At 47.7% G+C, this 27,238-nt stretch overlaps 1 protein-coding gene across 1 annotated transcript in view; it reads left to right on the top strand.

Moving 5' to 3' along the window:
• IL16 (interleukin 16) overlaps positions 1 to 27,238 on the top strand; it is a 364,690-nt gene that overhangs the window by 200,053 nt on the left and 137,399 nt on the right. Inside the window, exons 11-12 of the mRNA XM_069625140.1 lie at positions 10,536 to 10,623; positions 12,164 to 12,651. Coding sequence (XP_069481241.1) covers positions 10,536 to 10,623; positions 12,164 to 12,651 — 576 coding nt within the window. The remainder of the gene's footprint in view (positions 1 to 10,535; positions 10,624 to 12,163; positions 12,652 to 27,238) is intronic.

Here is a 27,238-nt window from a genome sequence, read left to right as displayed (position 1 = left end):
CCTGGTCTTCTTTTAGAATCTGCATATCACTTAGTATGTATTCTGGCCTTCTCTAAGTGTTCTTTGGCTTCCCTGTGTACATTGATGAGTGTTTCCATCCAGGAGTCGACGGTAGGAACTGGTGTGGGATGTGGAATAACAGAGGGTAACACTGATGGATGGAATCCTTGACTGCAATAAAAGGATTCTGGTCTTAATTGCTGAGTGATCGGAATTGTTGTATGCAAACTCAGCCACAGGTATTAGGAGCGACCAGTCATCTTGAAACTTGGTGGCGAAACAACAAAGGTATTGTTCCAGGGTCTGGTTTACACATTCAGTTGCTCCGTTGGTTTGTGGATGATAACCTGATGAGAGAGCGCATTGGATTCCTAGAATGCGACAGAGATGTTTCCAGAATTGTGAGACATATTGAGGTCCTCGGTCTGATATGATCTTGGAAGGGAGTCCATGAAGGTGGAATATGTGTTCCAGGAAGATTCCAGCGAGTTCTGATGAGGATGGTAGTTTATACAGGGGTGTAAAATGAGCCATATAAGTGAACAAGTCAATGGTAACCATGATTGTCGTGTATCCCCTGGAAGGTGGCAATTCCACAATGAAGTCTGTAGCGATGAATTCCCATGGTCTTGTTGGTAGTGTAGGTTGCAGTAGGAGACCTGCCGGTCTCTTGTTATTGTGTTTGTTCTGACTACAAATAGAACAGGCTCGGATGTACAGTTGTACGTCAGTCTTAATTCTAGGCCACCAAAATTGTCTTTGTATAAGACGGAGGGTGTTGGTGATGCCACGATGTCCGGATTGAAGGGTATCGTGGCAGAGGTTTATTATCCTTTGTTGTAATTTCTGTGTGGGGATGACTAGAGCATTATCCTTGAACAAATATCCATCCCTGGTTCTCAGATTCCATTGATTCTTCCTTGAAATCTCCTTCCAGAGCTCAGAGGATTGGGTTTGCATCCAAATTTCTTCCAGGAGTCTGACTGCCTGAGCTACAAAAATCGTATGGGGAAACATCTTGGGATAGGTCCGATCTTCAATAGTTTCGTAGTCAGGACGTCGAGATAAGGCGTCAGCAATTATGTTTTGTGATCCAGGGACATGACTGATGTGGAACTGGTACTGGGCAAAGAAGAAGGCCCAACGGGCCTGACGACTGTTCCTACACTCCAAGGATTTTAGAACTTGAAGATTCTGATGGTCCGTGCGGACCTGGACTGGATGTCTCGCTCCCAGGAGTAGGTGTCGCCATTCGGTGAAGGCTTGGCTGATGGCTAACAGTTCATTTTCCAGGACGGAATAATGTGTCTCACTGGGAGTCAGGGTTCCTGAAAGGTAAGCAATGGGGTGTTCCATCTTGTCCTCGAATTCTTGCTTCAAAACTGCTCTTATGGCATAGTTAGAGGCATCCGTCTCCACTAGGAATGGCCGATTAATGTCGGGTTGGGCTAGGATGGGGGCTTGAGTAAACTCTGTCTTTAAACGTTGGAATGCCTTGTCTTGAGGTGTAGACCAGAGAAAGGGAGTGTCTTTCTTCAAGAGTGCAATGATCGGCTGAACAATCTCAGAAAAGGTGGGTATGAACTTCCGGTAGAAATTGGCAAGCCCCAGGAAGGATTGAACTTGTTTCACGGAAGTGGGAGCCGGCCAAGATAGTATGGCCTTTACCTTCGAATGATCCATACCAATTCCTTCGGGACTAAGGACAAATCCTAGGTAATGAACAGAGGTGACGTGAAACAGGCATTTCTCGGGTTGGCGAGGAGTCTATGTTCACGTAGTCGTTGTAATACTGCTTTTATATGCTCTTCATGCTTTAGAGCAGAGGTCTTCAAACTGTGGTGCACGCCCCCCCAGGGGGGCGCGTCCGCCTCCTAGGGGGGGGGGGGGCGCCAGAGCCCAGTATGAAATGTAAAAAGAAATTTAAAAAATTTAAAAAATCTTTCTTTTTTTTTTTTAGATTGGAGGAAATGGGAGGGGCAGCTCACATGGTCAGACTGGACCATAACACCATCTTAGGCACCAATGAAAAAATGGCCTGCAGTTGCAAATGGATATTCAGTCCTTTAGTCACAGACTGTTTGAATAGTACCCAAGGGGTTGTTTTTTGTTGAAATGTAAACAAATTGAGATATTTAAAGAATATTTATTCAGCAACAATGGTCAAAACTACTAGCTGCATAGTGAAGTAACTCCTCAAACTGGCCCACATTGTCCAAAAAAGTGGGCCATTTTGACTGGCCTACACTAGCATTTTGCATTTTTAGTACGGTCATCGCCCTATTGCCCTATAGGCCAGTCCAAGCCTGCCGGCTCCTCCATAATGGGTGAGGGGGCGTCCACCCACTGGCCCCCTCACCCATTATGGAGGAGCCAAGGAGCCAGCCCAGTGAAACACTGAGTACACCGTGAGCTTCTTTTTCCAGCTGAGGGAGTGCTCCTAGGCTGGCTGAACTGTCAAAGGGAAATACTGGGCCTCATTACGAGTTTGGAGGTAACCATGCCGCTATTTGTGGCATGGCTGCCTCCAAACTCGTTCCAACTCCGTCCTGGTGAATGGAGCAATTACCGGTCCATTCCGAGGTCGGAGGGACCGTTAATTCCCCATTCACCAGGGCCATTCCCTATTCCCATTTGAGCCCCCATAGGGCTCAGTGGGAAAGGGGAAGGCGGCAATAACGGTACCGCAAATTGCGGTACCGTTATTGACCCCGGTATCCCTTTGCGGGTCCCGTCCTTAACGTCTGCAAAAACCAGGCGTTAAGGAAGGACCCGCAAAGGGAACTCGTAGTAGGGCAGTAAGGGATTACCGGCACCGGTGCCATTACCGGTGCCGGTAATCCCTTACCACCCACCTCGTAATGAGGCCCACTGTTTGCCTTTGACAGTTCAGTTCCCCAGCCGCACATGATCACTGAGCCATGCAACGCTGGGGGAGTTTTGCTTCGCCAGCTTTGCATAGCTCATTGGAAATGCTGACTGTGGCACTGCATGTATGTATGTGCGAGGGGGTGCTCCTGCGCCTCCTCGCACATATGGGCAGAGCAACCTGGAGCGGGGCATTTTAGCAACCACACGCAGGCCCCTACAAAAGGTACGTTTATGGCGATTTATTTTTTATTTAAAAGTGTATGGATGTGTGTATGCTTGTGTTTTGGGACTGTGGTGGGAGCAGGATGGGCGGCAGCACTGGGATAGTGGTGGGAGTAGGGTGGGGAGAGCCCAGGGTCTGTACTGGGAATAGGGTGCGGTGACGGCACGCAAAAGTTCATAGCGATTTCTACATACTGTCCATCTGGCACTTTTGGGGGGGTCCGGCCTGCCCAAACTTTGCTCAGGGGGGGCCCAGGCCAAAAATGTATGAAGACCACCGCTTTAGAGGGTCCTTGGAGTAGATCAGGATATCGTCCAGGTAGACGATAACGAAGAGGAACAGCATATAAGAGAACACCCTATCCATGAAACGTTGAAAGATGTCAGGGGTATTAGCAAGTCCAAAGGGTATGACCAGATATTCGAAGTGTCCAAAGGGTGTTCTAAAAGCTGTTTTCCATTTGTCTCCTTCCCTGATATGAATCAGATGGGCACCCCTGAGATCCAGTTTCATGAAGATTACAGCTTCTCTCACCGCTTCCAGGATATCCGAGATCAAGGGTAAGGGGTAGCGGTCCTTGAGGGTGCATTGATTTAATCCACGATAATCGAGGCAAGGTCTAAGTTCCTTGGTGTCCTTTTTGGGAACAAAGAACAACGATGCTCCAGCTGGGGATTTCGATGGTCTTATGGTGCCATTTTCAAGGTTGGTATCCAAGTATTCTCGTAGGGCTCTTTTTTCAGGTTCGGATAGGATGAACATCCTCCCGAAGGGAATCACTGCTGAAGGTTCTGTGTCTATGGCGCAGTCTTGAGCTCTGTGAGGGGGTAGAGCCTGGACTATGGCAGTTGAGAACACATCAGCATGATTCTGATAGGCCTTTGGAAACCTGTATGATATTGGAAACCATGAGTGGTACTTGATGGTTCTTTGGAAGATGTCAAGGATGATTCCAGGAATAGACAGTGAGACATACAAAACTCAGATCCGAGAAATAAGGATCCTGCTGCCCAGTTGATATAAGGATTATGTTTCTGTAACCAGGGCATAACCAGGACCATGCGGTAATGAGCAGACTTAATGATGTCAAATCTGATCAGCTCTTGGTGATGGTTTATTGAAAGCTGGATCTCTTTAGTCTGCAAGTGTATGGGTCCTGAAGTGAGGGGTCTTCCATCGATCGCTTCCACCGGTTGCATGGTACTTCGAGTCTCGTATGGAATGTGGTGACTAAAAACCCAATCTTGATCAATGAATACTCCCATAGCTCCGCAGTCTACCGGGGACAAAATGGAGTAGGTCTTATTCTTGGATGGCGATGTGAGGGCCTGTAAAATCACTAGCTTGTTCTGTCCAGGAGAGTTCAAGGATGGAATAGATGTGGAGCAAACATCTCTCTCCCGAAGCTCTGCTCCAACTAGGATCGGGAGCTGGCGTTTCCCGAACGCCGAGGAGGGGCTAGAGGACATTCTCTAACCAGGTGTTTATCCGAGGCACAGTACATGCATAACCCCGTATGAATCCTTCTCATCCTTTCTTGCGGGGATTTGGGTCCACGGAAGGCTCCTATCTGCATAGGTTCTGGTTCAGTTGCTGACCCTGGATTCTTGTCAGTTTTGGAGGTAGTCTCGAAGGATACCTTCGGGGGGGTTACTTTGGATTTCTTCTTCTCTGTCTTTCTTTCCTGGATACGAAAATCTATTTCCATGGAAAGGTCCATAAGAGCCTGGAATGAGCTTGGGCGAGCCACTCTGGCCAACTCATCTTTGATCTCCTCATTCAGTCCCCTTCTGAACAGAGTAAAACTTGCTTCAGGAGACCAGTCAGCTTCCTTGGCCAATTGCTTGAATCGGGTTACATTCGTAAGCACATCCTGGGATCCCTGTTGAAAGTCTAGGAGGCGCTCCTGGGCACTATAGACCTGCTCTGGATGGTCAAACATGGTTTTAAGGGCTTGTATGAAACCGTCGTAGTCATCCAGGAGGGCATCCCCAGAATTGACTAAGGGCGTAGCCCATTTTAGAGCATTTCCGGAAAGGTGTGAAATTATGAAGCCCACCTTAGCCTTGGGAGTTGAAAAGTAGTAGGGCTTAAAAGTAAAGTGAACCAAACAAGAATCAAGGAATCCACGAAGGGTTTTTGCCGAGCCATCGTATTTGTCAACAATACCACCAACAATACACTTTCCTTTGTGGCAGAATCACGGGATAGAACTAATTGTTTGAGAGTAGCGTTTTCTGCTTTTAAATTTTGTACCTCGGTTGTTAGTTCTTGCATGCCACACATGAGATCCTGAACAGCTGCTTCCATGTCGACTTCGAGTTCGGTCGTTTGGCGTCTCAAACTGTCACGGAATTCCCCCTTTCTCACCTGGGAGCGATCCTTGCAGGATTTCTTGGGCGGTGTCTTCTTACGCACAGACCTGGGCTTGTATAAACCCGCGCAAGCCTCTTCTGACTCCAGCGTGCGTTCAGAGTTCCGGGATTCAGATACTCTGGGATCCAGGAACGAAGAAGGTGCGCACACTGCGCACGAGTCCAGGAAACAAGGAAGAAGGAAGAGGGGTATGGGAATGGAATTAGGAGGTCCAGGAACAAGGATAACAGAGCAGCGAACTACGGAGCACACGTCTAGTCGCTGCTTGCAATAGCATTGAAACGCGCGGGACCGCAGGGGCGCGGCCTGTTTGTAAAATACTCTTCGTCTGACGTAAAGACAGAGGAAGGCGTTGCACGTTAGACGGCCATGTTGGAAGTATCAAGGAGTGCAAGCCCCGTTGTGATAAGGACCTTGAAGTCCAAAAGGGGCGCATTCTATGGGTCATGACAGAAGCCCCCAAAGGGGGAAGCTCTGGGCGCCAAAGTGATGTGGTTCTCTGCAGCTTGGGTGTCAGAGTGCAGAAATCAGTGTGGTGTATTAAGAGAAAAACAAAGGGACAGTTTATGGTGATATTATTTTAGCACCAATAAGTGATGAAGGAAAATCTTTGAATTAATCATGATTGCTAGGAATTCCATTGGACAGTTTCCTTGCATATTTTGCTTGCTCGTATGTGCTATTACAGTAGAGGTCCACCTGTATTCACATCCGTCTTTGTCCGGCCTTCAATGGGAACAGTCCCAAAGAATCACTAGATCAGAAAACAGGTCCCTTTCGCGCAGGAAACAAGGGATGGCCAGCATGTTTCGGCATTGGTGTCCCTCATCAGTGTAGGGCAGCTTGAATTTCTAGGCATATAAAGTGTAGAGGACCCGCAGTTTGGTATACTGTACCCTCCATCGGAAAACCCACGACAATCACTGTAAAGTGATGGAAACAGATTCCAGTTATTACATTGGACCTGCCTTATTCAAAATACTTAGTCCGTGACTCGTAGACACAGTGCATTCATAAGCCAGGCATCAGGAGATGTCGAAGTGAGCGGGAGCTATCAGGAGCAGAGTACCATTCTATTATTTTTTACTGTTCACAGTTACACTACTTTTTACAACCGCTTTTACCATTCCACAACTGTTCTTTGGGAAGAGAAAGTGTACCTCTTCATTTTACCACTCTGTAATAATTACAGCTAAACTGAAATCTGTTTCACCGTGCATTCCTGAAGCCTGAGTGACATCTTAGCCCGAGTGACATCTCAGCCTGAATGACATCTCAACCTGAGTGACCTCTCAGCCTGAGTGACATCTCAGTCTGAGTGACATCTCAGCCTGAATGACATCTCGGCCTGAATGACATCTCGGCCTGAGTGACATCTCGGCCTCAGTGACCTCTCAGCCTGAGTGACATCTCAGCCTGAGTGACCTCTCAGACTGAGCGACATCTCAGCCATGAATGACATCTCAGTCTGATTGACATTTCAGCCTGAATGACATCTGAGCCTGAGTGACATCTCGGCCTGAATGACATCTCAGCCTGAATGACATCTCAGCCTGAATGACATCTCAGCCTGGGTGACATCTCAGCCTGAGTGACCTCTCAGCCTGAGTGACATCTCAGCCATGAATGAAATCTCAGCCTGAGTGACCTCTCAGCCCGAGTGACATCTCAGCCCGAATGACATCTCAGCCCGAGTGACATCTCAGCCCGAATGACATCTCAGCCCGAATGACATCTCAGCCTGAGTGATATCTCAGCCTGGGTGGTATCTCAGCCTGGGTGGTATCTCAGCCTGGGTGACATCTCAGCTTGAGGGACCTCTCAGCCTGAGTGACATCTCAGCCATGAATGACATCTCAGCCTGAGTGACATCTCAGCCTGAATGACATCTCAGCCCGAATGACATCTCAGCCTGAGTGATATCTCAGCCTGGGTGGTATCTCAGCCTGGGTGGTATCTCAGCCTGGGTGACATCTCAGCTTGAGTGACCTCTCAGCCTGAGTGACATCTCAGCCATGAATGACATCTCAGCCTGAGTGACATCTCAGCCTGAATGACATCTCAGCCCGAATGACATCTCAGCCCGAGTGATATCTCAGCCTGGGTGGTATCTCAGCCTGGGTGGTATCTCAGCCTGGGTGGTATCTCAGCCTGAGTGACATCTCAGCCTGGGTGGTATCTCAGCCTGGGTGGTATCTCAGCCTGTGTGACATCTCAGCCTGGGTGGTATCTCAGCCTGGGTGACATCTCAGCCTGGGTGGTATCTCAGCCTGGGTGGTATCTCAGCCTGAGTGACATCTCAGCCTGAGTGATATCTCAGCCTGGGTGGTATCTCAGCCTGGGTGACATCTCAGCCTGAGTGATATCTCAGCCTGGGTGGTATCTCAGCCTGAGTGACCTCTCAGCCTGGGTGGTATCTCAGCCTGGGTGGTATCTCAGCCTGGGTGACATCTCAGCCTGAGTGACATCTCAGCCTGGGTGACATCTCAGCCATGAATGACATCTCAGCCTGAGTGACATCTCAGCCTGGGTGACATCTCAGCCATGAATGACATCTCAGCCTGAGTGACCTCTCAGCCTGGGTGGTATCTCAGCCTGGATGACATCTCAGCCTGAATGACATCTCAGCCTGGGTGACATCTCAGCCTGGGTGACCTCTCAGCCTGAGTGACATCTCAGCCATGAATGACATCTCAGCCATGAATGACATCTCAGCCCGAATGACATCTCAGCCTGAGTGATATCTCAGCCTGGGTGGTATCTCAGCCTGGGTGACATCTCAGCCCTGGTGACATCTCAGCCTGAGTGACCTCTCAGCCTGAGTGACATCTCAGCCATGAATGACATCTCAGCCTGAGTGACATCTCAGCCTGAATGACATCTCAGCCTGAGTGATATCTCAGCCTGAGTGATATCTCAGCCTGGGTGACATCTCAGCCTGGGTGGTATCTCAGCCTGGGTGACATCTCAGCCTGAGTGATATCTCAGCCTGGGTGGTATCTCAGCCTGGGTGGTATCTCAGCCTGGGTGACATCTCAGCCTGAGTGACATCTCAGCCTGGGTGACATCTCAGCCTGAATGACATCTCAGCCTGAGTGACATCTCAGCCTGAGTGATATCTCAGCCTGGGTGGTATCTCAGCCTGAGTGACATCTCAGCCTGAGTGATATCTCAGCCTGGGTGGTATCTCAGCCTGAGTGACATCTCAGCCTGAGTGATATCTCAGCCTGGGTGGTATCTCAGCCTGGGTGGTATCTCAGCCTGGGTGACATCTCAGCCTGGGTGGTATCTCAGCCTGGGTGATATCTCAGCCTGGGTGGTATCTCAGCCTGGGTGACATCTCAGCCTGGGTGGTATCTCAGCCTGGGTGACATCTCAGCCTGAATGACATCTCAGCCTGGGTGACATCTCAGCTTGAATGGGCTCTACCTGGCTTAACTATTGGAAAGTGGAGGAGATACTGCGAATACCAAGAAATGATCTCTCTCGTGACATGTCCCCTTGATTTTTGGTAAACTTGTCAATGTGTTTTCTCCGGTTAAATGCTTAGATGTTACTGTTGATAAAGCCGTAGGCTGTTTCTACAGCAGGATTTTATTTTAGCATTGGGGGGTGGTGGTGTATGGGATATGCCATAGGATATTTTAGTAGGAGTCTTAGTAACTAGTCACTCTGACTACTCTAATGCACTTCCATGGGGTACTTCAGGACCACAGACTAATCAGCCCCCAGACTCTGCCAGACCAGGGCAGATAAAAGAACTTCAGTTTTGGGATCCAGGCTTTGTAATACATTTCCAAATGTCATTGTTGACAGCACACACTTTCCATGTATCGGGCCTCTGCTGAAGAAGCTGCTATTCAGGTAGGTGTCAAGCATGGGTTCCAGCAGACTTCAGATCAGCGAGTAGAGGCGCTCCATTTCACAATTTTATAAATGTTCAGACGGACTCACCAACGAGCGGGGGACAGCTCAGCGGGAGGATAGCTCAGCATCCCAAGGAGAGCTCACATATCTGAAACAAGCACACAATATAAATGGCTGTCAATCAAAGACAAGATTCAACTCAAAACTATGTCCCACACGTATAAAGCACTGAATCATGCCCCCCCCCCCCGTACCTCACAGAAAAATGTTAATTAAATCCATCTAAGCCAGCCACCAGATCATCTAATACACTTGGCCTAATGGTCCCAAGATACAATTCACACAAATCTGGCGGGATCAGCTTCCCAGTCCTGGCTGCCCAGCTGTGGAACTCGCTCCCTCCATCCTTAATAAAATCCCGTTCTTTTGCTAACTTCAGAAGTAACTCCATCAAATGGCTAATCAAGTAGTAATAAATTGATTCCTCCCTCTACCACTCACTCCCCACCTCTAAACCACTAATATGACCGCAAAACGTGAATAACGTAGTATTGTATTGCTTATGCTGCTATGTTGTAATTATGTAATTATTCATTTTTCCCCTGTAAATTATTGTAATTATTATTTTGACTCTGTAAACTCTGTATCTGTTTTATGATTTGTATGTCTGGAATCCTGTAACCGCAAATGCGCCCAGATATCCCCGGGTTAAGGTGTGCTACAGAAATAAATAAAACAAACAAACAAACGTGCTCGTCTTGGAAACAAGATGACACGAAACAAGACAGGTTTGATCCCCGGGTCCGCGCTTAGAAACCTCTGTGTGTTAAGTGCATTATAAATACGCAACTAACTAACTAAGGACCTCATTTGGTCTGTTCCACCCATTTGGGTGTCAACCTGACCCATCCAAGACGCATTGAAACATTGTGTTGCAACTTGGTCCTCCTACCCGACTACCAGGTCCTCCACCACAATTCCACTACTGTTTCCGGCACTCTTTGTTCTACCACTGGCATCAGAATCCAAGAACCTCTTGCTGTAGACAGGGGTGGGTAATTACAGAAGATGAAACACATCCCTCATTTCTCAGCTCCTTGAATAAAGAGGAAAAGAACAGCTGAGTGATTTGCCTGATTGAAGATGACATGCTGGGTGCACAATTCACCTTTACAAATGATTCTCCTGACTCTTGCAGGTGTCAGCAAAGCAATTAAAAGAGGCCGTGGCCCACGCCGTGGAAAGCAGCAAACTTATAAGGGACCGCCACCAGTGGAGCATGGAAGGTAAGCCCGTGGCATCAAGGGATTCAACAAGAGGCACAGGGTTTAAGTTAAATAATAGAAGATCTAGAATGAGCAGGTACTTTATTATCATGGCGTTGTTGACTGCTGGTGGGTGTGATGGTTTCTTTCTCCTTTTTTGTGGATATCCGGACTCCCAGCCTCCATGGACTGAGCCGCCCTTCTCCTCTTGTCCTTGGCTCTCATCCAGAAAGCCCCTAGGGATGGACTTGATGAAGATGAAGGCCCACCATTGTCACATTAAGTAGACTATGGCTCTCTCGAGGGTCCAAATAGCAGAGGAATCACTGCAGTGAAGTCCATGGCCAACACTGGCTGCTGCTAATCCACATCTCAGCATTTTCCAGCAGCGTGTTGTGTTTCTACGGCACGCGCTACCACTTCTTCACTTTTCACAGTTGTGTGTAACTAAAGAGCACTGGAGACTGTGAGAAAAAGCAGCAGGGACAGCGCTAGAGGATTCCCCAGCCATCATTGACTGTGCCAATGGATGTCTGGCCAGGAGTCCATTGGTGGTGCCTACTGGAGATGATGACTAGGCACTATGCAAAGGCGGCAGCATCTGCCTCCTGGAGGCTGGTGTATCGGGCGATGGCTTGTCAGAAGGACGATGGGGCTCCTGGGCCAACTCTAGCCCCTGACGTTTAGTGCCTGAGGGAATCCCACATCATTGAACATGTAATGATGGCTATTCCACCCATGAACAATTACATCTGTCAGGAAATCTCATGCCTGATGACAGAATCAAGAAGAACATAGCACATACTCCAACCAAAAAGCAAGCATCCCAGAATAGAATATTCATATAATCCTATTAAAGAAGGTCTATTATTTAAGCAATAAACCCCAAACTGGGGGTTCATTACTGCATCTGGTAATGCCCCCAGGCCATAGATCCAGGCCTGAGATCGAGGGCCATAACGATGCCCGGGAAATGACCAGACGCAATAATGGCCCCGCATTGAGGGGATTATTGCTATTCGTATCCTGGCACAGTGTCCCGGGATACTTATAGTTTGTAAGATGTGAGATTCGCAACTTAAAACAAAAAAAGAAAAAATATGGTGCTATGGATCGGGGCGAAGGCGCCACTATAGATAGTTCTTTCTTCCTTTCCATGACGGCCTTGTGGATATCGGAACTGTGCCGGGAACACTATTGTTCCGGGCGCAGCCAACGGATATGGAATCAGAAGGTAAGTGCAGAGAGGCGTGCCTTATTGTGTGGAAAAGGAGGTGAGGGTGGAGGTCTGGAGGATGGGAGGCAGAAAGGGGAACCACACTTACCTGCAAAACCCGGCATGGGAAGATGGCGGCCTTCCGCTCTGAGGAGGCTCGGAACAGGGGCTGTACTGTGTGCCTCCTCATTGGTTAGGAGGGTGCCCCCGCCCCCTCCAGGTGAACTAATCAACAATAGAACATTACAGGAAGCAATTACTATTGCCATGATGGGTATTAGGGTTTAAAGAACACCAATAATGCTTCTCAATGCAGTCTAAAGGCAATCTTTTCACCCAACATAGGTGTTACGCGATTGGAACGCTGCTGGCATGGACAGTACCAGTGTGAAAACTGCCCCGACAAGAGCCTGGCCTACCTTTACTCGCAGCGGAGATCTCAGCGAGCGATGACTCGCTCCAGCAGTGACAGCAGTTACAGCGCCAGGTCGTTCTGCGGCAACGGTACCGCTGTCCCGGACTTGAAGGCCAGAGTCCACAGCGCCGATGTACCAATCACTGGGCACTCAAGCTCACTGTACTCCTCTTCGAGAACCAGCTTAGAGAACAGTTCCGCTCTGTGCAGTGAAGCAGGTCCACTACCTCCAAATATGAAAAAAACACAAAGACATGCTGGGGACATAATCATCAAAAAACCAAAAACATCCAAGCCAAAACCTCCTCCCAGAAAATATTTTAAGCAAGACTCTACAGAAACCGAAGGAGGCAGCATGACTAGTGTGAACGAGGAGACACCGCTGCAAGGCCACGGATGTCCTCTCATATGTATGGAGGTAAGGGGTATCCAAGAGGTCCACATTCAACAGATGCTATTAGGGTTGTGTGGCAGAGCCATGAACAATGTAACCAGTTGTATGCACCATGAACACACACACACGTACCAAACACACATATGGTGCAGTTTGGTTAGTTCTTACAAGAGTATCTCTGCATGAAAGACCCCAAAACCCACACATTGGGCTTCCAGGGGGTTGATTTCAAACACAAGTAGTGCAGCATGGAAAATGGCGACCTTCTCAGCAACCCCCTTAAGTCTGCCACTGGGTGCAGAGTCGCGAACTGGAGACACCAGAAAACCGAATGGCAGTGAGGCAAAGCGGGAGAACCCGCTGCTCACTGAGCCACCAAGCTCACATTTTGTTTATTTATTTTTTATGTATTACATTTGTTACACGCTCAGACCCTGAGGTATCACGGCGTTGGTACCACATGCACCAAACGCTGTTTTTTTTGGTTAATGTAGCTTCCCTAATGCTCTGTCAGCACCCCCAGAGTTTCCAAGCCTCCTGGGGTAGGAGAACCCCCACCCTACCCCATGGTGGCTCTGACACCTTCCTGGCAAACCGATCTCCACTGACTTCTTGCAATGGAAGGAAGAGCTCTCCTTGCTTCACAACCAAGGCCGTGAAGATGAAACAGGGAGAAGTGTGGGCGAGCATAAACATGCAGTGAGCTACGAAATCACAATCACGTTGCGTCATACTAGACTGCACAACACTTACCGATGCGTCAGTCATACCTCGCTCCGTTTACACTGTGTCAGGAGGCCTACAATGGATGCAAGAAGACTAGAATAAGAAGGTCTTAGGTCACAGAACTGTACTGGTACAGCCGTTAACGAAACATGGTGAAATTACCCCAATAAAGAGGAACTCAAAAGAAACCCACGTGTCGCCCAATGGGTGTGATGCCGTCTCACATCCCAGTATCCTTGTAGGTCATAGGGTTCATTTAGGGTTTCTCAGGGGTTCCTGTTAGGGGGACCATCTCGCTGACCAACTTGTGGTACAACAGCAGCATCTCCATTGTTGGGGAAAGGGCCCGAGGGTTACCAATGCCATCTTCTGGCACCTTGCCGCTTTCCAGCATCGGGACCTCCCACTGTCACTCTGAATACACATCTTGTGTTCTGCTTCTCTGGGTCTTGTGCCTCCTCTCACCTTCTCATCCTGTCTTGGAACCGCCGAGCCTCCTGACCCTTGTTGCTGTACTAACTGAGGGTCCTTCTCCTTGGCTGTTGTTAGAACCTCCTTCTGTGTAACTTCCAGCTCTTCCTCTCTTGCTTCGACCACCTTCTCCGTTATTACCACCACCTCCTGCATCACTACCACATCATCTTCCCCTTCGACCAACCTCTTCTGCTGTTAGCACCTCCCTTCTTGGCCGCCGTCTCCCCCAATAACCGCTCACCATGACACTTTCCAGCATTTTTCCAGCCTTCTCCAAATCCCTCCCACAGGGTAACTGCGGCTGGCTGCTTCTATACTGTGTTATCTCCTCCCCCTCGGTGGGACTTCCAGTGAGGCTCTGCACCCGTGGCTTATAATTGGGCGAGGGCTTTGATTGGATGCTCTCCCCGAATGCATCTGTGGCTGCACTGAGTTCAAGGGGTCGGACCAATCCTATTCCTGGTCTGTCGACCATCTTGGATCGGAATCTTGCTCCCCTGACAATAGCTGGTGCTGTTTGGGCTGAGCTGATGCCTTCTGTGTTTACCGCATGCGAATGTGAGACAGGAAACTGGGTAACCAGTCAAAATACTTTGTTTTTATTCTTTAGATTGAGTTTGTAGAGAAAGAGAAACATGGTGCCCCTCACTGGGGAGTAGCACTAATGTGAGTTGGTTTCCAGATAAGCTCTGTGCCAACTGCAGTCACCGGACCCAAGACACAGACACACACTAGGTCTCAACTATAGAAACTGTAAATTGAACAGAATGTTACCCATCAGACATGCAACCACCCAGTCCCGGAAAAGGTGTGTGCGATTAAATGATCCCAGACTGTTTTCATGACACACGCTACCCCAGGGTAATAGTTTTTAGAACGCCAATCCCACCCCTACCCTCAGGATAAGAAATAAACTTTGTTGTACAAATATTTCTATTATTTGAAATATATCATAAGGTAATTAACACGCCGCTCTGTACACCCAATTTAATATAAATTCACCACAAACAATATTGACAAACGCAAGGAGCATAAACTGTGACCACATACAACATATTATTCCTGCTTTTATCTTATTAAGTAATACTAAAACCAATGCAGAGTTTACTTTGCAATACTTATTCAAAGCAGCCATACAGCTTGCAAGAGGCGGATGTTTCTCCAGAGTAATACCTTGACTACCTCCAGACATGTTGAAATGCTAGGAAAAGAATCTGCGCGCTTTGTTGCACACAGAGACTCACAGGCCAAGATATACCATTGCATCTGGGAAACCAGTGAAGGCAATGTGTTAGTATTTTGATCTAATGAGGCGCGCGTCCCCTTTAATACTCCATTACTAAGAGGTACATCATTATAGCTTTTTTAAGGACCCAAATTCACTTACTTGTAAAATGTCTTTAGTGGACCCAAGACAGTGGGGGTAAGAAGTATTTCCCCCCTGGATGGCATCCTCTGATGAGGTCTCTACACATGTCCAGGAGCTCAGCTGAGCAAAGAGGTGTTCTCGGAGAGCACAGGCACTGTATGCAATCTGGCTCTGCTTCTAAGCGCTGGATCACTTTGCCGGGGAACATGCCCATTCTCTGCTCTGGCAACTGGATAATTGAGGCTCTGGGAGTCACCAAGGATCCTACTGTTGGGAGGGACACTTCCCAACAGTAAAACAAGTCCTGGAACCCCTGGGGGCAACACCCAGCTGAACAAAACAAAAGCATGTGTCGGCTCAACACCTATTTCTTTTCTGTGTCTTGAATAGAGTTCATTGCATACTAAACTATCAAGCATATATGAAGCGACTGTCTCGCAAATCAGACATTTACAACTTTCAACCCAGTATTTGTTTTGTTCAACTGAGGAGTGCACCCAGCGGATACAGGACTTGTGTTCTCTTTTAGGATCACTTTGCATTTCATTTATTCTAGTCTGTATAGATCCTTCTGGACTCCCCGCCCTGCCCCTTCCTGTCCCGATACACGTCATTGTCCTTCTTCTCTGTTTGGTGTTCTTTCTGGATCTCTTTTGTGGCTGCCATGTTAGATCCTTTGTAGGGACTTCACCACTCACCGTGTGAGTAATTGGTCATGCAATTCATTTCTATTGATCCTCTAATGGGATTGGTCCCTCTGAGCGTATGGCATACTAAAAGCTCCATCCTTATCGCCCTTATCTCGGAGTGTCAGGATTGTTTTAGTTGGTGTGCTTTCTCTCTCAGATGAAACCCCCCAAACCACTTGGACATGAGAGTGGGGAAAGAGAGCAAAAGTGACATCAAGAAGAGTACATTTTGTAGTAGAAATTGTTTTGACAAACAACTCACCTTATTTCAAAATGCTTCTTATTTGTAAAACTGACTCACATTGATGCAACGCTTACATTCTACAGACTAAGCCATTTACTTAGTATCTGTAATGGCTGAAAATATGTGAACATTCCCTAAGGCTAACAGTGCTTTTGTTTAAGCATTGCTGTATTTAAAGATAACAATGCATTTTCTTTTCTTTTGAGCACATTCCAATTTCATGGCTAGTTTGCATTACTGCAAGTCTATTTCTGTGAAGATAAGCTAGTCAGTTATCCACCTTCTTACTCTTCCTTGTAATTAAGCAAAACAACCCGAGCGAGGGGGCATTACTGGTCAGGTAATGCCCAGAGCCATAAAATGGAATCCTGAGCGAAGCCCTGACCGGTACTGCGCCCCCCCCCCCCCCGCAAGGGTTGTATTGCTATTACTACCCCGCCATATTGTACCGGGGTACTAATAGTGTTTGCCTTTTGTCAACTTGAGAAAAAAATACAAAACAAGATGGCCGCCATGGATCTGGGAACTACATGTAGTCCTTTCTCCATTTCCATGGTGTCCATTTCCGTGAAGATTGGCAGGCATAGACTTCATATCCTTCTCAGATGTAGCCTTTCATGGACCTAACAACTACCTCAGTAGATACTGAAGAGGCCCAGACCCCAATTTTATGATTTGGGACACTACAGTTTACATTTCTTTCTTTGCTCTTTGCTCTTTGCTCTTGAAAGGATATTATGGTACAATAGGCATTTTTTAAATCACAGAAATTTCACAATTACTTGTTTCACTAAAAAGCTGCAGTCGGTCCATGTACTGCTCATGCCCTCACATAAAACATCATAGATGACATCACACTGATGACTTCCTGTAGGTTCTGATCTAATGGCAAACCTGCCGTCATGCTCTTGCCTAGAGTAATCACACGGCATTTCCTCTAGCCCAGACCTATGAGTAGTGCACAAAGGACGTGTACTGCAGCTCTGCTACGACCCGACCCATGAAGCGCCCACCTGCAAGGCCTTATCTGTGACCCTGCCATGTGGGCACTGTGACTGGTGAGTGGTTTTACCTAAAACATGTGCCGGGCCTGAAAACACGATATGGTTTAATTCATACATGGTTGCTATTAAAAGAATAATATGTATTTCAGATAAACCACTTAGCAGCACCTCTGGGGGACCTCTAACATGCTTGAGATAGTGATGGGTTCCTGGTGGTGTAGTCTTGGCTGACCCTTCTTGAATTCCAGAAGTAATGAGTGGCTCTGAAATATTCTATGCACATAAACGGTGTCCAGTTAAAGTCTCGAAAAGAAAAGGATCGAATGCAAAAGGTGAGTGCATTCGACCGAAAACCAAAGGATCGAAATAATTGTTTAAATGTCTTTTTTTTTTGCTCTAGTTTAGCTTTAAAAGGGTGTTTACACCAAAAACGGTGGTTTGGGTGGGGCCCCACGGGGCCCACCCCCCAAAAAAAAATATTAGTTACAAAATGTCGATCCTTTTTTTTTGGTCGAATTGACTTGACCCTTTTGTCATTCGATCCTTTTGATTCGGTACTATGACCTACAACCCACATAAACCTCTCTCTGGAAAGATTAGCGTGAAAATGAAGAGGTTTGAGTATTTTCACATTTTGGGATGCATAATGTAAACTAGACTGAAGCTGAGACTTGGACTTTTGAAGTCAAGTTAAATATCTCTGGGGTCCCACAAGTTCTGCGGAATTATCATTTGTCATACAAAACATTGGCTCGCTCAGAATTCATTTCATTCAGTTTCGGGAGAATAGCTCAGGGGTGACATGCTCGCCTTGGAAGCAAGACGACACGGATCAAAACAGGTTTGATCCCCGGGTCTCCGCTTAGAAACTTCTGGGTATTGAGCGCTGGGTATTAAGCGCGTCATAAATAACCCATTATAATTATAAATTGCCATTGAGGATCTTATGAGTAGGGAGGCCCATGCTCTTTGGGATAAACGAGCCATACTACCCTCAGGAAAGACTTTCCACTACCAAGCAACTAAAGCAGGTAGCGGATAGGTCAAGAGCAACATACCTGTCATGGGAATGGAATGATGTCGTCCATGAATGGTTTGGTACCCTGCTCAGAGTGACTCTGCCTTTCATCCCCTCCCCCCACCCCATGGTCGATACATTGAGAGCCTGAGTAGGTGATAATAGAGGGACCCGTCATTGCAGCGCAGAGAAGCTGAGGCCCTAGCTTGAGGAGCTTATCATCACCAAATTAGAATGTATGTATGTTTAATGCTCGAAAAAAAACTAGAACTTTTCTTGCTTGTTTTTTGGCTCAAATCGTTTCCCACAGAATGTGAGGGGCACATCATGCAACCCCACACCCCACCCCCCCTCAACAATATAGCTTGACCCCAACCCACCATCTACATGTTGGTGGTAGAATTTGAGTTAAAAAAAAACAACAGAGAAAAATCAGTTTGAAAGTGTTTGCTGAAGCGGTAGGCCCCCTGTGTGACTTTCAGAGCGAGTCCTTCTTTTGTCTTGTTGATTTAGCAGTGAGTAGGTTCCCTGATGACGTCAGCGAGATCTCAGATCTTGAGGAGGAGGGAGGCTGCAAGCAGATATATCTCGCTGCAAAGGGTGCCGTGAAAGAAGGAACTGGCTGCGGTTTCCTTAAAGGGAAGTTACAAAATGAGCAGAGGCTTTTGAAAGCGCTTGCGATGCCAGCAGTACTGGGCAAAGCTGGGCACCAGATCCTGCAGGCTCAGAGCTGTCCAGTATTGCACTGTGGGTGGACTTGGCTCATGAAAACATCTGAGGGGACCTTGTGCATGTGTGAAAGCTAGAAGCGTAAGCGCCTAGAGGCAGCCTCTGGACAAACTGCCGCTAGCTTAAGATCAGCGGACATCAAGGGACCTATAACATTGCAATAGAAGCCATCTCCAGGAAATCTTCTTGCTATCACACTGAATGTTTTAGTTTTTTCTCCCCTGCTTTATTGTAGAACAGTGCCACCCTCCTCCTCTTTTGGGACACTTTTTGCCCCTACGTCACACTTTGTTATAGTTTGTTTTATTTCTCCATTTTCACTATGTTTATGCCCTGTTCCCTCTTCGTGTTTATCATTTAAATACTTACATTTTATTTTTCATTTGAAGATACTTCTTTTGTACTTTTATTCCATTTAAATTTCGATGCGTGTAACATTATTTCAATATGCGCATTTTGATGGGGCGGCCTTGCATTGAAGAAGGTTTTTATGGGGGGGAGGGGCATTTGGGATGAAAGGCAAGATTCATAAATGTATATACCGGACACGTAAATGTATACATACCATATCATACATTGAGATGCATTCATTAGATACTGAAATATAAGCACTGTACACTGAGATATATACATTCGATACTGAGAGACATATACTCTAAAGTGAAATGTATACATGATATATTGAATATGTCTGCATATGCACTGTACACTGAGGTACATACATTGTACACTGAGATGTATACACAGTATGTTCAGATGAATACATTATATATTGAAATATATGCACTGTATACTGAGAAGCATACATTATATACTAAAATATATATACAGTATGATATGATAGGTTATTTATAACGCACTTAATACCCAGAGGTTTCTAAGCACTGACCTGGGGATCGAACCTGCGTGGTTCCATGCCGTCTTGCTTCCAAGGCGAGCACGTTGCCACTGAGCTATCCTCCCGAGACAATGTTGAGATGCATTCATTGTGGTTCCATGCCGTCTTGCTTCCAAGGCGAGCACGTTGCCACTGAGCTATCCTCCCGAGACAATGTGGAGATGCATTCATTGTGGTTCCATGCCGTCTTGCTTCCAAGGCGAGCACGTTGCCACTGAGCTATCCTCCCGAGACAATGTGGAGATGCATTCATTGTGGTTCCATGCCGTCTTGCTTCCAAGGCGAGCACGTTGCCACTGAGCTATCCTCCCGAGACAATGTTGAGATGCATTCATTGTGGCTCCATGCCGTCTTGCTTCCAAGGCGAGCACGTTGCCACTGAGCTATCCTCCCGAGACAATGTTGAGATGCATTCATTGTATATTGAAACATATACACTGCAAACGGAGATAAATTCATTGTACGCTGCGATGCATATCCTGCGTACTGAGCCACACATATTGCATATTGCAATGTATACACTGTACGCTGAGATATATACAATATACACTGAGATATGTACACAGTCGATTGAGAGGCATCCATTGTATCTGGAAATGCAAACTGAAATGCACACATTGCATAGCAACCTATGCATACTATATAGTAAGATGTTCATGCTACAGTCGAATACCTCATTTACACAACATGCTGAAATGCATACATGACATAATGAGAAATTGCTTATAAGAGACACTCTTGTCATATTACAACATAATAACAAAGACATACTGTAAATTGAACTTCTTGTTCACTCCATGTCAAAACGTATATATCGATTATTAAAGTATGTGTGCTATTGACTAAACTGTATATGCTGCATGTTGAAACACATACAGGATACACCGAGAATCTTCATACACTGTAGTGGGAAGCGTGCATATAGCCAGGTGCTACTGCTTACACGTGAACTCTTTTTCTTATACACACACTACTGAGAATGCCACCTGCTTTACAGTCCTGCCCACTGGAGGGGGCGATGTGTTCTTCCCTTGCTAGTTTCACTCTCCACGTGTTGTCCAGGGGAGAAGCTGTGCTTCAGAGACTGAAGGCTCTTGCAAAGATATTCCCCGCCTGCCAGGTTCTTGAAAGTCTGACTCTTAGCCTGATAGCCTGCCCTGCTTTGTGGTGAGTGCCGGTGTATCATTTCTGGTGGCTCAGGAGATGGGAGAAATGGTTGCCAGCACAGCAGCAGGGTGCTGTAAATATCCGGTCCTCGGCACAGGCTTTAAGGTCAGTCGGCTTGGGGGCACAGAGTGCTTGTTTATTTCTCATTATTACTGTTGTATCTCAGCAGAGAATGGGCCTGACACTGCACAAACTTGAACTATAAAAATAGTAATGTTGCAGTCCCTTCATTCATAGAAATGGTCCTGGCTGACATTAAATGAAAGGAGACAAGGCAGACATTTGCCATAAATTATGTATTTTGTATACAAAGATGTCTTTTTGCATACATGCGTAGCTTTATACTAAAAGAAAGCTCATCTAACATTTTAAATAACAAAATATAATATTACCAAGGATGAATAATTCTAATGCATTTATCACCAGAAGCAGCTGGCTGGATCCAACAGGGTTTAAATACGTCATATATGTGAGTAATTTAAATAATAGACGTCTCCCTATTTCTGTCTCCAAATCCCCAAAACACTCTAGATCATGTTTGTACATCTGCACATATTATCCAAAAACTGAATTTTAAGTGAAAAAATAAGAATGCACATTTTCGCAATCTAAGCACCACCACTATCAGACCAATATTCCACTGCACTTAACACAAAGATATTGTAGAAACTCCACTGAGGGAACCAAAGATACATTGTTTTGAAGGTTTTGAGTGAAAAGTAAATGGTTCGACACTCAACCCTTTGACTCAATCACTTGCCCTTATCTCTCTGAGGTCTTTAACCTCTCTCTTTCTGCTGGACTCCTACCTGCCTCCTATAATTCTGCAACTGTCTTATCGCAATTGTAGAAACCCTCTGCTGACTGAAACGGCCCAGCACACTACTGCCCAATTTCTCCCCTTCTCCATTATACAAAAGTCCTTCAGCCGGTGGTCTTCGACTGGATCACTGACTACCTTGTGGAATGTGGCCTTAGAGATCAAATTCAATCTGGCTTCCGTAGTAAACACTCCACAGAGAATGCACTCCTGCATGTCTCCAACTTTTTGCTCACCACTCCAAACTCTCTTCTATTCTCGTGCTTTTGAACCACTCTGCCACTTACAACACTGTCGACCACTCCTCTTTCCTCCTCACTCTCCAAGAAATTGGGTTTCCTAAATCTGCTTTTCCTTGGATCAGCAGACACCTGGAAGGTTGATCCTTTAAAGTATCTTGTAGCTCACAGCCCTCCGCCCCACCTCTCTCCCTGTCAGTGCCCCCCCACCCCCCGGATCAGTCCTTGGACCTCTGCTCTCCACCCTCTAGACCTCTGCCCTAGGAAGACTTCTCTCATCCACGGTCTTTCACTGTCACATTTCTGCTGATGACACTCAACTATTTTTCTTCTTTCCCTGCTTTGTTTCCCCCCGGCCATTGTGGAACTGATTACAAGCTGCCTCACTGTGACTCATCACTGGATGGCTCTCCGCCGCCTCATGCTAAACTTTACAGTAATTAAAGTCATCTTTCTCCCGGCTTCCAATGCTATCCCTCCACTCCACTCACCTATCTCCTTCCCGCCTGACCTTCTTGCTCCCGCGGCCAAGACTCACAATCTTAGGGTCCTCTGTGATAGAGGTTTCTGACTGCAACAATTCCTCACTACCACCGCATCTGCTGCTCGTATTAACCTCCTCAACATTCGGTAAATTCGTCCTTTTCTTACTAACCTCTTTCCAAAAACTGTAAACTCCATCCTCCTGCTCAGGAAACATGTGACTTGTACTCAAGCCTACTCCTTCGCCTTCCTCTCTACACCTTCCTCCCTCCAGAAAAAGTCCTCAACTTTGCTGCCCTCACGCTCTGCAACGTATCCAGATGCTTCCACACTTTTACCTGCTGACACCCACGCTCTGCAACGTATCCAGATCCTTCCGCACTTCTACCTGCCCAATTCTGCACTTCTACCTGCCGACACCCACGCTCTGCAACATATCCAGATGCTTCCGCACTTCTACCTGTCGAAACCCATGCTCTGCATCGTATCCAGATGAATCGGCACTTCTACCTGCCCAATTCTGCACTTCTACCTGCCCACACCCATGCTCTGCAACGTATCCAGATGCATCCGCACTTCTACCTGCCGACACCCACGCTCTGCAACGTATCCAGATGCATCCGCACTTCTACCTGCCGACACCCACGCTCTGCATCGTATCCAGATGCTTCCGCACTTCTACCTGCCCACACCCACGATCTGCATCGTACCCTTATGATTCCGCACTTCTACCTGCCGACACCCACGCTCTGCAACGTATCCAGATGCTTCCGCACTTCGCCTTGCCGACACCATGCTGCTTGGCTCGCCACGCACAGCCGCTTTCCTCTCAAGCGTCTCCTAGTCTACAAAGCTACTAATGGCTTTGCTCCTCAATCCCTGTCTGATTGCACCTCAGTTTACTCCTCAGATTGTTCCCTCCAATCGTTTCTCTGCACCCCAACCTCCCTATCCCGCATCCTCCCTGTGCTTTATCTCACTTCCGCTCTTTCTTCCTACTCGTCCCTCTCCACTGGAACCCGCTCCCCATAATACGCTTAATACCAGCGATTGCTTTCTAAGAGCGGGATCGGGATCCGACCCTGCATTGCGCTGAGTTGTCTTGCTACCAAGACAAACGCGTTGCCCCTGAGCTATCCCCCAGATAGCCCAACTGTGGAACTCTTCAAAGCTCGCCTTATAGTTCACTTACTCGCTAAAGAGGGAGCTACCGCTGCCCTCCCACAGCTTCTCTTCCGGACCCCAACACTCCCTCCAGTAACACTTAATAAAGTGAATATGTATATCCATATAGTCCTCTATGGTGTGACTCACTTTCCACCTCAATGTTACCTTTGTAAATTACCTGCTTTCGTACATATATCTTTTTCTGTTTGTTTTCTTTTGCCCCTGGTATATGTCCCACTTTTTACACCCTCATAAACTGGCAGACTAGTTGCCCAGATCTTGGCTTTAATAGGAGCTGTCTGACTGGTCCTGCACCCTTCCACACTTTAAAAACTTCCTCAGCCGCAAGAGTTGGAACTTGGAGAAAACTTTCCACAGCGAGGAAGGCGGTTTTTCCGACCAGGTCCTATTTCGCCGTTACCGGGATAAATTGGGAACTTGAGCGCTGCAACCCTGCTAACTTGCCTGAAAGAAGTCTGGGAGAGAGTCCTTTTCAAGGTCAGCAGTTTCCAGGCAAAGCTCCTTCCCAGGTTCAGCTGATCAGAGCCAAGTCTCCCCCCACAGCTCGATAATCCTAGAATATTACAGATGACTGACCCCTCAGCCCAGCCTTTCGTAGTCACCCACCCACCCATGACTCACCAGGAGTGTGCAGTGAAGGGTCTGCCTGCACAGCTCCCCAGCACTCAGTATTGTGGGCAGAACAGCCCTGTGCTGATTTTAATCCATACTAACCTAAGCTGCAAGAAGGAGAGTAGAACTGACTGGACTCGGGATTTCGTTTTTTCATCCGAAATTCCTTAAGCCTTCCAAGGATGGAATTAGTAGCCTGTGCCACCAGGAGATACCCAGCTAATGATTTAACTCCATTTTGGTGCCCTCCAGGATTGCCCTATGGCCCAGGAGGACACCAGAGGCCTTTCATGTGTAGCTCCGAATAATGTTCCAGAAAGAGGGGGTGCAGCTCAGGGGGAGCAATGGCCCAGCCCACCGCGAGGCTTTAGCTCGAGGCCCCCAGTGCGTCAGGTCTAAAATAAGGCCGCCTCCCGGTGAACATTATATGAGTGTTTGAGTCAAATCTCCAGCGCCGCTGGGTATGTGCCGGCTTCAAGCAGGGGTTACCAGTTTACAAAAATACAGAGGGCGGGGCCAGCGGTGTCTAGGCATGAGTCCAAAATGGGTGGAGAGATAACAGTGGAAAAAACTGGGGAAGCACACAAAGAAAGATGGACACCCTCACACTGTGCCCCCCTTACCCTTCCCTGTGCCACCTTGCCTCCTCGGGTCCTTCACCCATCTCTGTGCACTGTGTTTCTCCGCTCTCCCACCCTCTCAGTGTTGCTCTGCTCCCTTTACCCTTCCCTGTGCCACTTTGCCTTCTCAGGTCCTTCACCCATTCTGTGCGCTGTGTTTCTCCGCTCTCCCATCCCATCAGTGTTGCTCTGCTCCCTTTACCCTTCCCTGTGCCACTTTGCCTTCTCAGGTCCTTCACCCATTCTGTGCGCTGTGTTTCTCCGCTCTCCCACCCCATCAGTGTTGCTCTGCTCCCTTTACCCTTCCCTGTGCCACCTTGCCTCCTCTGGTCCTTCGCCCATCTCTGTGCTGTGTTTCTCTGCTTTCCCACCATCTCAGTGTTGCTCTGCTCCCTTTACCCTTCCCTGTGCCACCTTGCCTCCTCTGGGCCTTCGCCCATCTCTGTGCGCTGTGTTTCTCCGCTCTCCCAACCTCTCAGTGTTGCTCTGCTCCCTTTACCCTTCCCTGTGCCACCTTGCCTCCTCAAGTCCTTCACCCATCTCTGTGCTGTGTTTCTCCGCTCTCCCACCCCATCAGTGTTGCTCTGCTCCCTTTACCCTTCCCTGTGCCACCTTGCCTCCTCTGGTCCTTTGCCCATCTCTGAGTGCTGTGTTTCTCCGCTCTCCCACCCTCTCAGTGTTGCTCTGCTCCCTTTACCCTTCCCTGTGCCACCTTGCCTCCTTGGGTCCTTCGCCCATCTCTGTGCTGTGTTTCTACGCTCATCCACCCTCTCAGTGTTCCTCTGCTCCCTTTACCCTTCCCTATGCCACCTTGCCTCCCCGAGTCCTTCACCCATCTCTGTGTGCTGTGTTTCTCCGCTCTCCCACCCTCTCAGTGCTGCTCTGCTCCCTTTACCCTTCCCTGTGCCACCTTGCCTCCTCGGGTCCTTCGCCCATCTCTGTGCTGTGTTTCTATGCTCATCCACCCTCTCAGTGTTCCTCTGCTTCCGTTACCCTTCCCTATGCCACCTTGCCTCCTCGAGTCCTTCACCCATCTCTGTGTACTGTGTTTCTCCGCTCTCCCACCCTCTCAGTGCTGCTCTTCTGTGAAAACAAAGAAATTTGATATGAGGCTGGGAAGCCCAAAGGAAACACACCAACACAGGTTACAAAGGACATACAAAGTGCTTTATTTAAAAGCTACAAGAGTTACCAAAAAGTCAATTGAGAAACGGATAGCTATTCGGCTCTCAGAGTAACGTAACGAACTTCAACGAAGGTTCGATGCATTAGTAGAGAGACCGTACATTGGAATACTTGGGCTTTTATATTCTTTATCCAGCCCTGACCAACCCCCTCGCGGGTTAACCATTCTTGGGACCAGGCCTAGGGTTCCTTGCCAGGTCAATCCCATAATGTATGCATTTTGATCAGTTCCGCTGATACAGTTGTTCATTTACACATAGGTCAGTGATAGGACAAGGTCTCAGTTTGCGAACCCGACAAGTGGCCTGCAGGCATATTAATTATTCGTGTGTGCGGAGATCACAACGGCCAGAATCTCACTCAGAATGTCATTCGGCCTCCATTTTGATGTTCAGGGTGACTTCCACATTACAAGAGAACCTAAAATGGCGGCTAAATCCAAGATGGCGACTTACATAACTTTTCGTTAAGGTCAAGACCTTGCCGCGAAGTCTTTTTACATGATATTTTAGACAACTTGGCGTAGGCCAACACACATTCAAATACTGCGATAGGAGGCATAATATCTTTTCAATTCCAACACTTCTCCCTTTACCCTTCCCTGTGCCACCTTGCCTCCTCAGGCCCTTCGCCCATCTCTGTGCTGTGATTCTCCGCTCTCCCACCCTCTCAGTGTTGCTCTGCTCCCTTTACCCTTCCCTGTGCCACTTTGCCTTCTCAGGTCCTTCACCCATTCTGTGCGCTGTGTTTCTCCGCTCTCCCATCCCATCAGTGTTGCTCTGCTCCCTTTACCCTTCCCTGTGCCACTTTGCCTTCTCAGGTCCTTCACCCATTCTGTGCGCTGTGTTTCTCCGCTCTCCCACCCCATCAGTGTTGCTCTGCTCCCTTTACCCTTCCCTGTGCCACCTTGCCTCCTCTGGTCCTTCGCCCATCTCTGTGCTGTGTTTCTCTGCTTTCCCACCATCTCAGTGTTGCTCTGCTCCCTTTACCCTTCCCTGTGCCACCTTGCCTCCTCTGGGCCTTCGCCCATCTCTGTGCGCTGTGTTTCTCCGCTCTCCCAACCTCTCAGTGTTGCTCTGCTCCCTTTACCCTTCCCTGTGCCACCTTGCCTCCTCAAGTCCTTCACCCATCTCTGTGCTGTGTTTC

The sequence above is a fragment of the Ambystoma mexicanum genome, chromosome 11, assembly GCF_040938575.1.
Source record: "Ambystoma mexicanum isolate Mex_15411 chromosome 11, UKY_AmexF1_1, whole genome shotgun sequence".
NCBI classification, from domain to species: Eukaryota; Metazoa; Chordata; class Amphibia; order Caudata; family Ambystomatidae; genus Ambystoma; species Ambystoma mexicanum.
Note: the sequence above shows the minus strand (reverse complement) of the source record. Positions and strands in the feature narration are given on the sequence as shown.